The sequence below is a fragment of the Sinohyriopsis cumingii genome, unplaced genomic scaffold (genome assembly GCF_028554795.1).
Source record: "Sinohyriopsis cumingii isolate HCF-2022 unplaced genomic scaffold, ASM2855479v2 utg002115l, whole genome shotgun sequence".
NCBI lineage: Eukaryota > Metazoa > Mollusca > Bivalvia > Unionida > Unionidae > Sinohyriopsis > Sinohyriopsis cumingii.
Genome location: NW_028316133.1, coordinates 671,433 through 685,275, shown reverse-complemented (window position 1 = coordinate 685,275; position 13,843 = coordinate 671,433). Strand labels below are relative to the sequence as shown.

The window sequence follows — 13,843 nt, the reverse complement described above, 5'->3', positions numbered from 1 at the left end:
ATATATATATATATATATATATTCTTATAAATACACGATCTGCTAGGTAACATGACTAAGTTTCTCAGAAGCTAAAAAGGTTAAAACTCGAAAATAATGCTAAAGAGTCTTAAATTACACTTAAAATGGGGCATAATAAATTTTACTGTGCATGTATACTCTGATTCTGCATGGTTTCCATTGCTCCACATCACACACAAAAAAAAAATACATTCAGTTTAGTTACACTGCTGTCAACAGTTCATGTTATTTTGAAAATATGGCTTGTCATTATACAGTTATGAGTAATATCATTAAATACCATTAAGAAACTTGAACTTTTCAATCAGATCATGAACTTAAGTTTCAGTTATCACTTTATATGAATTTTCAATGACAGTTCATAGCATTTAATAGTTAAACTCAACACCAAACCGTGAAATATCATTAAACAGTAAAATGAAAAATTTCATGAAATACGAAAATGTTCATATTATCATAAATGCAGGGCAAGCATGCCACAACGTTGCTAGGGCAGTCACACCAGACACAGCATATCCTAAGAAACACACATAACAAGTTTAATCAATATTATTTAGGCTGTTATGATGAAGAAGTTCACAGAAAGGTTTTCAATGTGTTTTCTATGGAAGCTACACTACTGAATCAGTTCTAAAAATTTTACCAAGTCTGGATGAAAACATCTCAGCTTTTCTTAAGAAGTCAAAATCAGTTTCCACTTCGTTGCTAATGAAGCCACACGTGTAAAGGACACCCAGATCATAATCATGATAGAGCATGGCCAAATAAACATTCCTACCAAGCTGAATTAAAACTAAAAATAGGTTTTCCATATAGCTGCTTTAAAAGCACCACTGTTGCTATGAGAGCTGTTCTGAAGTCAATTTTTAAGAGCATGACCTAAGTAAAATAATCGTAGCAAGTTATATCAAAATTTGCCAACCCATTCTATAGTAAAAGTCACACGCATCATGTAAGCGCATTTACTGCTATAAATTTAAAAGCCAATTTTAGATTTAAAATTTAATCATAAAATAGAGTTATAATAAAGTTTATTTAAGCAAGATTTTTAAGTGATCTGCACATTAACGGTCATATCAAAATTTCCAAATGAATATTATCGATTGATATGGACTTTCACTATGGCAGTTAGGCATTAGATTGGGTCAAAAATGTTTTATTGGAGTGAACTGTTACTAGTGCAGGGGGAGTCAAAGTACAATCGTGTGAACAAGTCACTCACATTTTCCTTCCTCTCCTGTATGAATGTTCAGCTATGAATGGGATAGAGGACTAAACTACAATTAGTTTTATTCTTAATATGTACATATGACATTTCTTCAAAATGATAATTTAGCATGACAAAATTTAGCTAAATTAATCTGAACTGACAGCAGTGTTTCTACTGTCTTTTGCGTGGATCAAAGAACATATTTGTATGGGAAAAATAGGTATTATGTATGAACTGAGATAAAATAATGATATACCATACAGAAGATATATTTGAAATAACAGTATTGTCTTCAATTTATTGGTCTTGTGTGCTTTTATTTGTCTGTCTCTTTTTCCTGCTGGTGCTTTCCCAGTTTTTGTTTATAAATGATGACATCATCATATCCCTCTTCATTCTTGTAGTACAACTTCTTCCCAACCGCAGATACATTCCCTCTTATGTCACAGCGCACGACAAAACCAGCTTAAACGAGATCAACCCACTTGCTTGACACTGAATTTTGCCTCTGAGCATTTTTCGAGGACTTTCTTTATACAATACTCTTCAGTGGAATTTTAATGGACAAGGCACGAAATAAAGTGAATAAATGCATAAATAAAATATGTGTGTCCACGTGTGTGGTTTTGGATTTTTATTGTAGCTTTAACAACCTTTCAGTCATATTGCTAAGCTGTATGCAGTGTGTCAGCTTATAGTCTTGTCTAGCACTGGGGCATCATGCCTCAGACATACAGCATCACGTCCCACTCAGTCACATTATCCTGACACTAGGCTGGCCAGTCCTAACACTAACCTATTAATGCTGGGCGCCTAGCAAGGTAGCTGTTAGTACCAATTGTATAAGTATTTGGTATGACTCAGCCAGGATTCGAACCCACAGGCTCCCGAATCTGAGGCGGATACTCAAGCCATTAGGCCACTGGAGACATCTAAATAAATTGTGTATAATTTTCACACAGTATAATCTTAAATGCTCATTTGTGAGTCTCAAGTCTTTAGTAAGATATGGTAGGTAACAGTTTTCCATACCATATTACAATAATTAAAGAATGGCTGAACATAACGTTTATAAAACTAACATGGTGAGAAATGGGAGAAGGTTTTAATATTTAATAACAGTGGACAGGAAACCTTCTTCATTACATATTTAATGATTGTGTTCATTCCATGCACACAGAGAACCTGTCATGTGTTACAATCTTTGATGTATTCTTCTAAGATATAGTGCTGCTTCAGATAATCTTGATCTTCTTCCGGCCACCCTAATCAAAATAATTTTAGCCTTTGATATATTTAGAATCACTGAATTCAGTTTACATGAAGTTTACAATCATCTTGAGTGCCTTGCAAGTTAGTATGTAGTACAACTAAAAATAACTGTGCGACATATAACTTTATAGTTGTAGCATTATTTGTAAGTAATGATGAAAAATCATTTACAAAGATAAAAAGAGGGCACCTAAAACTCCACCCTGTGGTACACCACATTGTACAAATTGATTAGTTGAGAGTAGCCCATTTACTGCAATGTTTTGTTGCCTCACTGTAAGATAAGATGGAAACCATGTTACAGCCATCTGTTCAAATTTATAAATTTTAGTCTCTCAAGATATGTATGCATGCATGAATGTATGATTGTTTGTATGCATGTGTGTATGTATGTAGCATTTTAGAGCACCTCAGCATAATAGTGGCTATTTGTTGCCAACTAATGGTAAAATTAATAAGATTTACGACCACTCAGGTGGCTAAATGGTTAGAGCATCTGCCTTGGATCTGGGAGGTGTTAGTATTAGGATTGGATGGCCTGGTATCAGGATTATGTGACTGGGTGCTACATATCTACGGCATTATGCCCCAGTGCTAGACAATACTGCCATACTACAGACATCATAGCAATAGGACTAAGATTGTTAAAACTGTGTTAACAATATTTAAAAAAAACACGCAAACACAAAATATTAGAAACTAAATTGCCCAGAATTTAGGAAGATAGACCCTTCCAAATAAATGAAAATATGAAGTACAACAAAATAAACTATAAATTGTAAAGGAAATAAAATTATGCAAAATGTAATGTATACAATATAAGATCAAGGTTACACATGTGAAAATTCTTTAAGCAACTGACTTCCTACTGGATAGAAAGAATTTTCAAGAATTCAAAATAAGACCATTTTTACCTTTTAACAGATAAAAAGATTTTCAAAATAGCTAGATTGTAGTAGACATAGTGGATATTTGATGGGCAATATTTTCATTTATTGCAAGCAGACATCATCAGAAGTATTTTGGTCAAAATCCAATGTCATACTGATCATCCATTCATGGGGAATAGTGACAGGAAGATTTTCATGACAATCACCATGGCAGCCATGTTGGATGTATGGCTAGTACCAACATTTAGAACCAACTAGGTATCATAAAAACTCTACTGGTGAAAACCCCATGCTGATATAGCGATCCATCTGGGAGAAGTAGAGATAACAATGTTATAAAGATAGCCACTACGGTGGCCATATTGAGTGTCAGTCGTTGCCATTTAGGACCAGGCAGACACCACAAGAAGTCCTCTGATGAAACACCAATGTCAAAATGACTTTCCCTTTAAGAGGAACATATAAAACAAGATTTATAAATTAGCCACATATTGGATATAATATGATCAACATGTTAATTTATTATCAACACCATTTTAAAAAGTTTTTTAAATGAAACCCGGAAGTAGATATGGCTATTCTTTCAGGAAAAGTAGTGATAAAAAGATTCTCAAACTAGTGGACTGTGGCTACTACATTTGACCCCAGATTAGCATTTTAATTTAGGACCAATTAGACATCCTAAAGAAGTCTTTTGGTAAACCCCCATGTCAATATAACTTTCTGTTCAGCAGGAGATGTGATAAGGAGGTTTTCAAGATGACTGACATGGCAGTCATACTGCATGTCAGATAACAATTTTTTTTTATTAGGACCAACTAGACAATTTAAGAAGTCATTTAGTGAAAACCCCATATTGATATGAGCATACATGTAGTAGGAGCAGCGATAACAAGATCTTCAAGATGGCCAGTGTTGTGGTCATAGTGAACATCAGATCAGCAAAAGTTTCATTTAAAACTATCTAGACATCATAAGATGTATTTTAGTGAAAACCCTATGTTGATATGGCCATATATTCAGTAGAATTAATGATAACATGATTTTCTGCTGTCATGGCCATAATGGACATCAGATCAGCACCATTTTCATTTAGGACTATCTAGAAATCATGATAAGTCTTTTGGTGAAAAACCCATGAATATATGACCATTCATGTAGTAAAAGTCATGATAACAAGAATTTTAATATGGCTGCTGTAGTGGCCATACTGGATGTGTCAGCAGCACCATTTCATTTAGGATCAAATAGACCATGGGATCAATGTGTAAACTTTCATGGCAATCCTCCAAGCAGTTTATGGGGAGTAGCGATAATACATGTGAGCTAATGGATGGATGGACATCAAAACAATGGAAGATGGACAAACAATGAAAGACTCACAATATGACCAGCCGAGTTAAAAAAAAAACAAGGTAGATGCTCCATGAGCGATAACTTAAATTATATATAGTTACAGCTTACTGTAATAATAAATGCAAAAAAGTCATGTTACAATCATTTTATTTTGTATTTTTAAAAAAGACAAGATTTTCAAAAAGCACCATCTTCATTTGGGACCAAGTAGACCATGCGATTAATGTGCAAAATTTCATGACAATCTTCCAAGCAGTTTAGGGGGAGTAGTGATAACAAGCTTGTTCTAACTAATGGTTGGGCATCAAACAATATATGATAGAAAATGAAACAAGACAGACAACAGACCATCCCATAAGCTCTTCTGGTCTATGACCAGTAGAGTTTAAACAAGGTAGATGGTACATAAGGGATAACTGAAATCTCTAAGTTAAAGTTTACATAATAATTAAGGCAAAAAATGCATGTGACTAATATTCGATATTGTATATAAAAAAAAAAAAACAAGTCATTACTCCCATTTTCAAAACTCAAAGGGAATAAGACATTACATTTTGTGTTCAGCAACTATGTAAATAGAATATTCATGTACTGGGTAAACAAGTATTTTTTCTGATATTGACCAAACTGAATAAGTAATATATTTAGGCAGTCTTTTTTAAAATACTTGTAATAGGCAAATATGCAGCAGTAGTAGACAAACAAATTTACTTTTGTAACCACTTTTGTTTTATTCCATAATTAAAACAGTGAATACCTTGTCCACCAATTCTGCCTTTCTCCATGATGTCAGGAATCATTTTAAGAGTTTCTTTCATTTCAGCAATGTCTGCATCAGTACTGTGCCAATGTTTCCTTAAATCTTCTAAATCTTCCTGTTTTGCAGTTTCAGTGCACTCTAAAAACAAATATGAGAATATGTCCTGTTATTTTGGTAAATGTTGTTGTTGTTGTTGTGGGGTTTAACGCCATTTTTCAGCACACGATAGGCTATACATGGCGGCCAGTATTAATGGTGGAGGAAGAACCCGGGAAAACCCCGGAAAGAACCACCGACCCACGAGAAGCTACTGGCAAGCTTTCTCACATACCCACATTGGCTGAATCTTAGACTCGAACCGCCGCAGACAGAGGTGAGATGGCAGTGATCCGTAACGAAGAGCGCTTTAGACCACTCGGCCACTCGGGGCCCCATTTTGGTAAATGGTAATCCTTTTGTTTTGCAGAACAAAGGATTGAAAATAGAAACAATTTGATGATATTCTGCTTAGATGTACCTGCTTTAAATGTTTTAAGAAATTTAAAATTCTCAGGAATAACGACAATCATTGCTCAAAATCTGGCATTTTCCACCTATTTCTTTAAACAAAATAATGTGAAAATCCATTATTTCCCATTTTGTGGCTGATTATATAACATGACTGAAAAGTGACCTATATCTAACTATTCATATGTCAAGGACACACACACGTCACAAATCAGTCAAATATTGCATGAATTATTATTCACATACTGATACAGCATCAGTTTCCTGATGTAGATGAAGTTTTCTGATGTAGATGGCTGCCACCGGCGTATTCTTTCCACAGAAGAATTTACATTACAAATTATGATCACAAAACCATGGAAAGTGTCTTTACAGTTGAATATGTACTATATGAAAATGCACCTACTGATTATGTTAAAATTTAAAAAGTAAAATAAAGAAAATAATAAAGCTTTCGAAAAAATGGAACATAGCTACACTTAAGACTGAAGATGAGTGAACCATGTTTTCCAGCTTTAAATATGGCATATAAGGAGAGTACATGTACCTAATATGGGTTTCATGAATAAGAAAAAAACATAATTCAAATGTTTACTTTCACAAAATTATGATTTAATATGCTGCATAGAGTTTGGTTAAATGCCTCTATTACAACTATAAATTAAAGCAAAGTAGTCTAACTACAAGCCCAGTATGGGTTAAATGTGGCTTGCATGTCATTTTTTTTGTGTGGCCTGTTGTACACAATATAAATATCATGTATGGCTTTACATGTTTGGTCCATGTGGCCCCCAGTGTTGAAGGTGTTAGACCACTTGAATGACACTGTAAAGAAATTTTGATGATAATATAATGAAAACATTATGATAATTGATTACACTACTACTGAGAATTGATTATACAAACTAGTAAACACAACCTTGTCATATGAACATTTTTTAAAAGTTAGAATCTGTGTTTCTTCCAGGAAAAAATGTTATGCTGTCAAGTGAACTTGACATTGTTGTCAGTAAGATGTTCTACTGCTAACTTAAGGACAAGTTAACTTGTCGGCCTAAGACAACTGGGCATAAAACATAAATACCTTCCCTATTATGCACCAATTAATGAAGATAAAATGACAAGGTGAAGTGCGAAGGTCAGAAGATGGCTTTACAAACATGATTCAAAAATGAATGATTAAAAGAGGCCCAACTAGCAATAATCCTGATCTCATGGGCTTTGACGTTAAAGAAGGAGAGATCTCTTTCAAAATTACCAGTGAAGTTCAAACAATTCCTTTTCCACTGTTGAAACATGAATTTCACATCTCCGTTCAGATTTTATTATGCATATTTGATTTAATTTATATTTGATTGAATTGTTTGTAAGTTTTATATAAAAAAAATTTAAAATTGTATTATATGTCAAAGTAACATAATTTTCTTTGCTAGGAATTTGATATTTTCCAAAAATTAGTTTGACCTGATTGTTAGTTGTAAACACCAAACTTTGTATCTTATGCTGACCTAGTTCCTGGCCTTGATTGAGAATCAAGTGAACAACTTCTTTTTTTAATTCATTTTTAATGTGTGAATGATAATAGTTAAATAGAGGCTGTACTGGACTACGTGCAATTAGACTTGCAGATACCATCTAAACCATTATAGAATGTAATCACGTGACTCTCGTCCAGGAATATGTTTTGCATCTCAAGTTACTGTATAACCTTTGTTTACAAAGAAATTAGGCAGTTGGGCTTCTGTACACTGGGATGTAATGGTGTTCTTTTTGTTGTGACAGTTTGGAGTTATATTTTAATTTTTATTCAGTTATTTGGATCCTAAAAGATTATTTCTTTTTCCTGGAAATATTTGAGTGCTCATACAGAATTCTTGGACAAAGACATTTATTTTTTGAAAATTCAAACACCGGAATATTACTGCCTGTGGAATAACAAAGAACTGTAGGCACTACAGCACCAAAAAGGCTACATTATACATCATCGCCTTCCATTTGGGATTTTTTCATCGGGACTCAAAACTTGAATTTATTAGAACATTTCGTTACTAGGACTTCTAAAATTTAATTCGTGGATTATTCTTGGATTATTTTTGGATTTGATTCTTAAAACCATAAGTTCTTATTTTTTCAATTGTTGCAGTGTTTTTCCAGGGAAATAAATTATTTGTTAAATTTTTCAAAGCTTGTTGTTTTCACTCTTTCTTTTGTTAATCTTTATTACGGCCTAAACACACAACATAAGACTATGAAGAGGAGGAAAACTCGTAAGGATTAGATTCTCAAAGAAGCTTCACTGAAAGGTTCATAAAGAAGTTTAGATAGCAACACAAACACTACAAAAGACACCTCTGTATTAACAAGTGACAGACTGGTCTCTGGATCTCAAAATACTTAATTCTGGCATATGGAGGTTTGACCCCAAAGTGGTGCTCATAGACAATATAAGAGTGTTTGAGAGAGCTGCTCTATTGTCCATATAGTTTGATACTGAACAATCTCTTTTTCAAAGAAAATAAAAAGCTCTGCAGATAAAGAGATAGAATAGATGCATTTCCAAATACACTAATTACAGAAAATACTAATTTGCCATTGTAAACTTCTGAGGCCAACTGCCTTCCAGCCTGAGCAATATATCTGGCAACTTTGCTTGAAAACTGATTCTTGCAGATAGATCATTTGAGCCAGGCATGAAAGTAATGGATTTGAGGAATGCTTGTCATGAGGAACCTTCTGTGCTGCAATACCGGATCCCTCCTTGAGAATAATCACCTATGAGTGAGATCATCATCCAAAAGATCATAAGGGAACAAATCAGGACTACATGTGTCTCTAAAGTCCTGACTTTGTGAAGAACATGATTAATTATTCTGGGAGGTGAGTGAGAATGCATAGGCATATAGTCCGTAAAACTTCAGATTGAAGGCATCCATCACCAATATGCTCTGATGTGGCACTAGAAAGACACAAACAGTAAGCCTGTTGTTCAGCTTTTTTCCAAACAAGTCTACCACTGCCATTCTCTCCAAACGAAATGTCTCTGCTACGGATTGGTGTAAAGACTATTCTATGAAGGCTGCTAGGCCCTGTCTGGGCAAGCTGTCCTGTAGAACATGTCTCTTGCCTGGAATGTAACAAGCGCTGAGAGTACCTCTTCCAATGCTGTCTTGTGGAGGATGCTCCAAATCTGCAAGCAGAGCATTGAGATACATTTTGTCTGTATTTATCATGGTGCAGCACTGCATTATGCACTTGACACACAAATGAAGTGCAAGAAAAACAGTCCATATATCCAGACCACTGATATGTGTGGGAGAAGCTTCTTGATATCCTGGCCCTGCAGAACTACTCCCTCAGGCTCTATGTTAGTCCCCACCCACTCCACTCCACCCCAGCCTTAATCTGAGGCATCAGTGTAAAGAAGGTGTGGACTTCCAGAGTGTGGAATGGTTCTCTGGTCAGAAACCTGTCCTGAGTTTTGCACAAAGACAAACGGCAAAACAATTTGGATCCTAAAAGGATCTGAATGGACAGGGGGGTCTTGTGGCAAGAACTGGATTGGCTGCATTAAGGGTTCCAATGAGATGAGCCTGCAACGATATCTTCTACTCCAATCTTGCTAAGAGAATAAGTATCTGTGAGCTTCTGCCTGGAGGAACACTCTTCTTTGAAGGTGAGAAAATTCATCCCAAATCAATGAGATTCTTTGGGATACAGTGTGACTTATCCTAATTAGGCCTAGTCAAATCACCCTCACCCAAAGTGTGACAAATCCTCCATGATGGCACATGATGACTATGTGCATCAACCAGTCATCGAAGTACTGTAGATTGGGAAACCCTAAGTTCTTAAATAAGCCACTACAAAATACATCATCCTTGAGAATGATTTGGGGGGGGGGGGAGGGTAAAAGCTAGTCAGAAAGGATGGACCAAATACTAAAAGATATCTTGACTTGTAATGTAGAAACATGAGACTGCAAAGATAAGCATTCTGGACATCTGTGGAGACTGCCCTGTATAGATCATTCCCTGCCTTCGAAAAGCCCACATCTCTTCCTCCTCCATAACCTGGCCTGGTGGGTGAGATGAAGGTGAACCCAACAGAAGAAAAGGTCCAGGTGTGATGGGTTGTTAGTGGAAATCATTTGTGTCCACACACAAAAAAAAAACAGTCTACCACCTCACCCCTTACCCTATCTTTGCTCTTGGGGCAAAGAAGGATTATTTTGCTTCATCTACCACCTGGGAGAACTTGACTTCCTCGCCAGGTATTCATCATCCCAGCTCAATAATTCAGTGACTGCAGTTGCTTGTTTTAAGATCCCCATCTTTCTCTTATGTCAAACTATCTACAGAACCATCTTTTGCGCTGTTTGCTTTTCTGTTTTATTTTCTCTATAGTCCTGATTGGTCTAACTACATATGTACAACTGGTTTTTCATCAAGACACATTTCTTACTCTGAGATGTAGGTCCTCATTACACTCATGTTTACAGACAATCATCGTCTACTGTAACAGCTACAGTTGTCCTGTGCACTATTTATGGAACCGAAAAAACAATGTTGCCACTTTTCAAATCAAAAATGTTTGACTTTGATTATCTATGCAAGTCCAAATATTTTACATATGATTCATGGGTCAGAAAGTTAATTTTTATAGGGACCAGAATTATTTTTCAAAAAACTGAACTTTGATACTTTAAATACTTTCTGTAAATCTACACACGTTTTAGGACGAACCTAGCTGTAACTCAATAAATCTGTTCACAAGTTTTAGGAATAACATGGGTGTAAGTCAATCTATAACTCTGCTTTTAAATTTTAAGAATAACTTGTGTGTAACTCAGTCAATGAATTTGATTACAAGTTGAACAATATTTTAAGTTCATCAGTAAGTATAAAATTTATTGAGATATTTTCGGGCAAAGCATGGAAATCATGTATAATGAGCAATGATGTTAAGACAGAAACTGATATATATACCAAAAATTATATCTGGTAAATTTATGCATATAGAATATAATGTAGTATTTTGCCAGGTGATTGTTGTAGTTGGATATTGAAAAACAACAATAATAATAATATTAATAATAATAATAATAAAAATAATATAACAATTTTATGAAAAATAATAAACTTGTCATGATGATTTGCATATGGGTCACAAACTGATACCTGGTTGAAATAGACTGCATAGACCCATCCATTACCATCTCTCCAAGACTCATTCAGATTAGTGGCTTTCACTTAGCACCAATCAAATAAATCATGGCTCATTTCCTGATCATGTGCTGACTTTGCCCGGATAATACTGCTTCCAGGAATATGTAAAATGGCAAGGGAATGGGTACTCTAATTTGGGTTCGAATCTCAGCAAATTATGAATTAAAAAAATTCTCTATGCTACTTCTAGGAATATGTGAACTCTAACACCCGAGATTATTTAGAGTTTTGACAGACATACAGACACATAAAAGACACCAATGTTATTTTAAGAAGGAGTTTTCACCAGGGTGAGCTGGTCAAGGAAACTTATTTAACTTTACAGGATACAGTGTACATAGCATGAACAACTCCCTTTTTTAAGTTTTTATTTTTTAATTTTTAAGGGATATATTTTTTTCATCAACAAACTGAAATACACAAAAAACTTTCATGTGACTGATGCTCTACTGCAAGCGTGCATCTAGCATGTGCGATTCCCACAAAATGTGAACTAGGAAACAACTTTGTGGTCGCCTGAGGCGCAAAATGCCACAAAAACAGCCTATTCTACAAATTATATAAAACAAATGCAAGTGTTTCATGACTGGAAAAAAATGAATATACCAGTAAATAATGTAATTCTGAACTGTTAGATACTGATTGGCTGTTTTACCTATACATATCACATACTCCAAACCTCCCACAAGACAGAAAGATGAAAAAGACCAAACATTCTAAACTTTGGTTTTTGAGAAAGATTTTCTGAGAAAGGACTGCAAATACTGAGGACAAACAACAGAAAAGTTGAGACAATGAGAGTGTTTATCAACTGCAGTGTACTAACAGAGGGTGTGGGGGGGACAGATGGTGAGGTTTCCCCTGGCGCCAAAGGTCTTAGGGCGCTAAAACCATTGGCATCATCAGTCTTAAGGTGCCAAAACCCTTCTAGGCCTTCTTCGTTGCCCTAGGCGCCATTTACCGTTAGTATACCACTGTTTATCAATGCCTTAGTACCATCATATAAAGTTTACTGGACACTTTTATCTGATGACTGACTGGTGAAACTGTTTCACTTTCCTATTTTTATAGGCAGATGTTGTGATAATGTATTTCATTTTCATGAGCTGTAAATAAAAAAAGTCCATTTGAAACCCAATAGTTGATTATGACTGACTCTAGGTGTCATTCTACTGCTCTGTTCAGCTCCAAATGATTTAATGACTGTGCCAATGCTTATGGTAACTAAAATGCAGTACTTATTGTGATGAATTTGGTGGTAATAAATCTATACATTTTTATTTCTTAAGCTGTACATTCTATCGATACAGTAATTTCAAATATTACTTATATGAATTGACTATGTTCCCATAAATAGTGTTGGTGTGATATGTACATGACATTGTGCTGTTGTTTAAATATCTTAAATATTTTTCTTTATTTCAATATTTTGGGGCAGAAGACATGTAGTTACAAGAATAACTTAAACAAGTGTCACATAAATGCTATCAGTTAACATTCTCTAGTTTGGACGAAAGTGCGAAATCATCGCCTGCAAAGTTATATATATAATTATATATGGCAGTACAAGGATTTACTTTTCTTGATACTATCTTCATTTTCACAAAATTCTTAATAATGAACACTGAACTGTGAACACCTCACTTGACTGGTCCTCCCTACACCTCACTTAATTTTTCCCACTTTTTCTAGAGGTAAGGAAACAAGTGACCCAATATTTTAAAACCCTTGATGGAACCCTGCTCATTACCAAACAAAATATACATTTACATATGAAATTAATTAGAAGTCTGTTTCTATGTGACACTTATTCTTTTCAACTGCAGAGAGCTTAAAACAACCAAGATATTCTTAAAGGTTGAGACCCCACTATAATATGTAGTGGCTGTTCATCTTTCTTTGATTCTGAACTTATATGACAAGTGAACGTATCTGACAAGGAAAGTTGATTTTTTTACCAGGATCTGATTGCTTTATAGATTATGGATACTATATGACAACAGTGACTGAAAAGTTAAGGTTGACACTTAACTGAACATATACAACTGTTAATTATGGCCATAGAGGAAGACATAATGATCTACCATTCAGAGTTCAATAAGATTAACCAATTGGTGCTTATAATGTTATGCATACATTGTTTGATACAGTTAAATAACCAAGTGTCACCTACTTGACTATCAAAGTTCATGCATGAGATTAATCTTCTACCCCCTGCCTCAGCCTTTAAAACTCTCCAACAAACTTTATTAGGTAGAAAAATAATTCTTAAATATTTGTGCTAAGATGTTCACTAGGTACACACTGTAAGTAACAAAGATCTTAGATGGTCACATTACTTGTCTCACATATTCATATCACACACATACCAAGTTTGGTTACAATCCTTATTTAATATTTGTGTTTTTGTTTAAAAAAGATACATTCATGCTGCTTTTTTATTGTATATTAAGCAGTTATATAAAAAATTCTTAGTAATGTTACCAAAACCAAAAGCTCAGTGTTCCATTATACTGATTAGTTGATATTATATTATGTTCACTTAATTTGATACCGTCAAGTCAGTATCACCTCTTCGACTTATCACAGTTCATATGTAACA

The 13,843-nt window shown here is 34.7% G+C and overlaps 1 protein-coding gene across 4 annotated transcripts in view; it reads right to left on the bottom strand.

The window, feature by feature from the left end:
* LOC149771134 (uncharacterized) overlaps positions 1-13,843 on the bottom strand; it is a 106,548-nt gene that overhangs the window by 36,113 nt on the left and 56,592 nt on the right. For 2 of the 4 annotated variants that reach the window (XM_089948844.1, XM_089948845.1), the window contains exon 6: positions 5,507-5,647. The exons of the other annotated variants lie outside the window; for them this stretch is intronic. In XM_089948844.1, the coding sequence (XP_089804970.1) occupies positions 5,507-5,647 (141 nt within the window). The remainder of the gene's footprint in view (positions 1-5,506; positions 5,648-13,843) is intronic. 4 annotated transcript variants of the gene reach the window in all.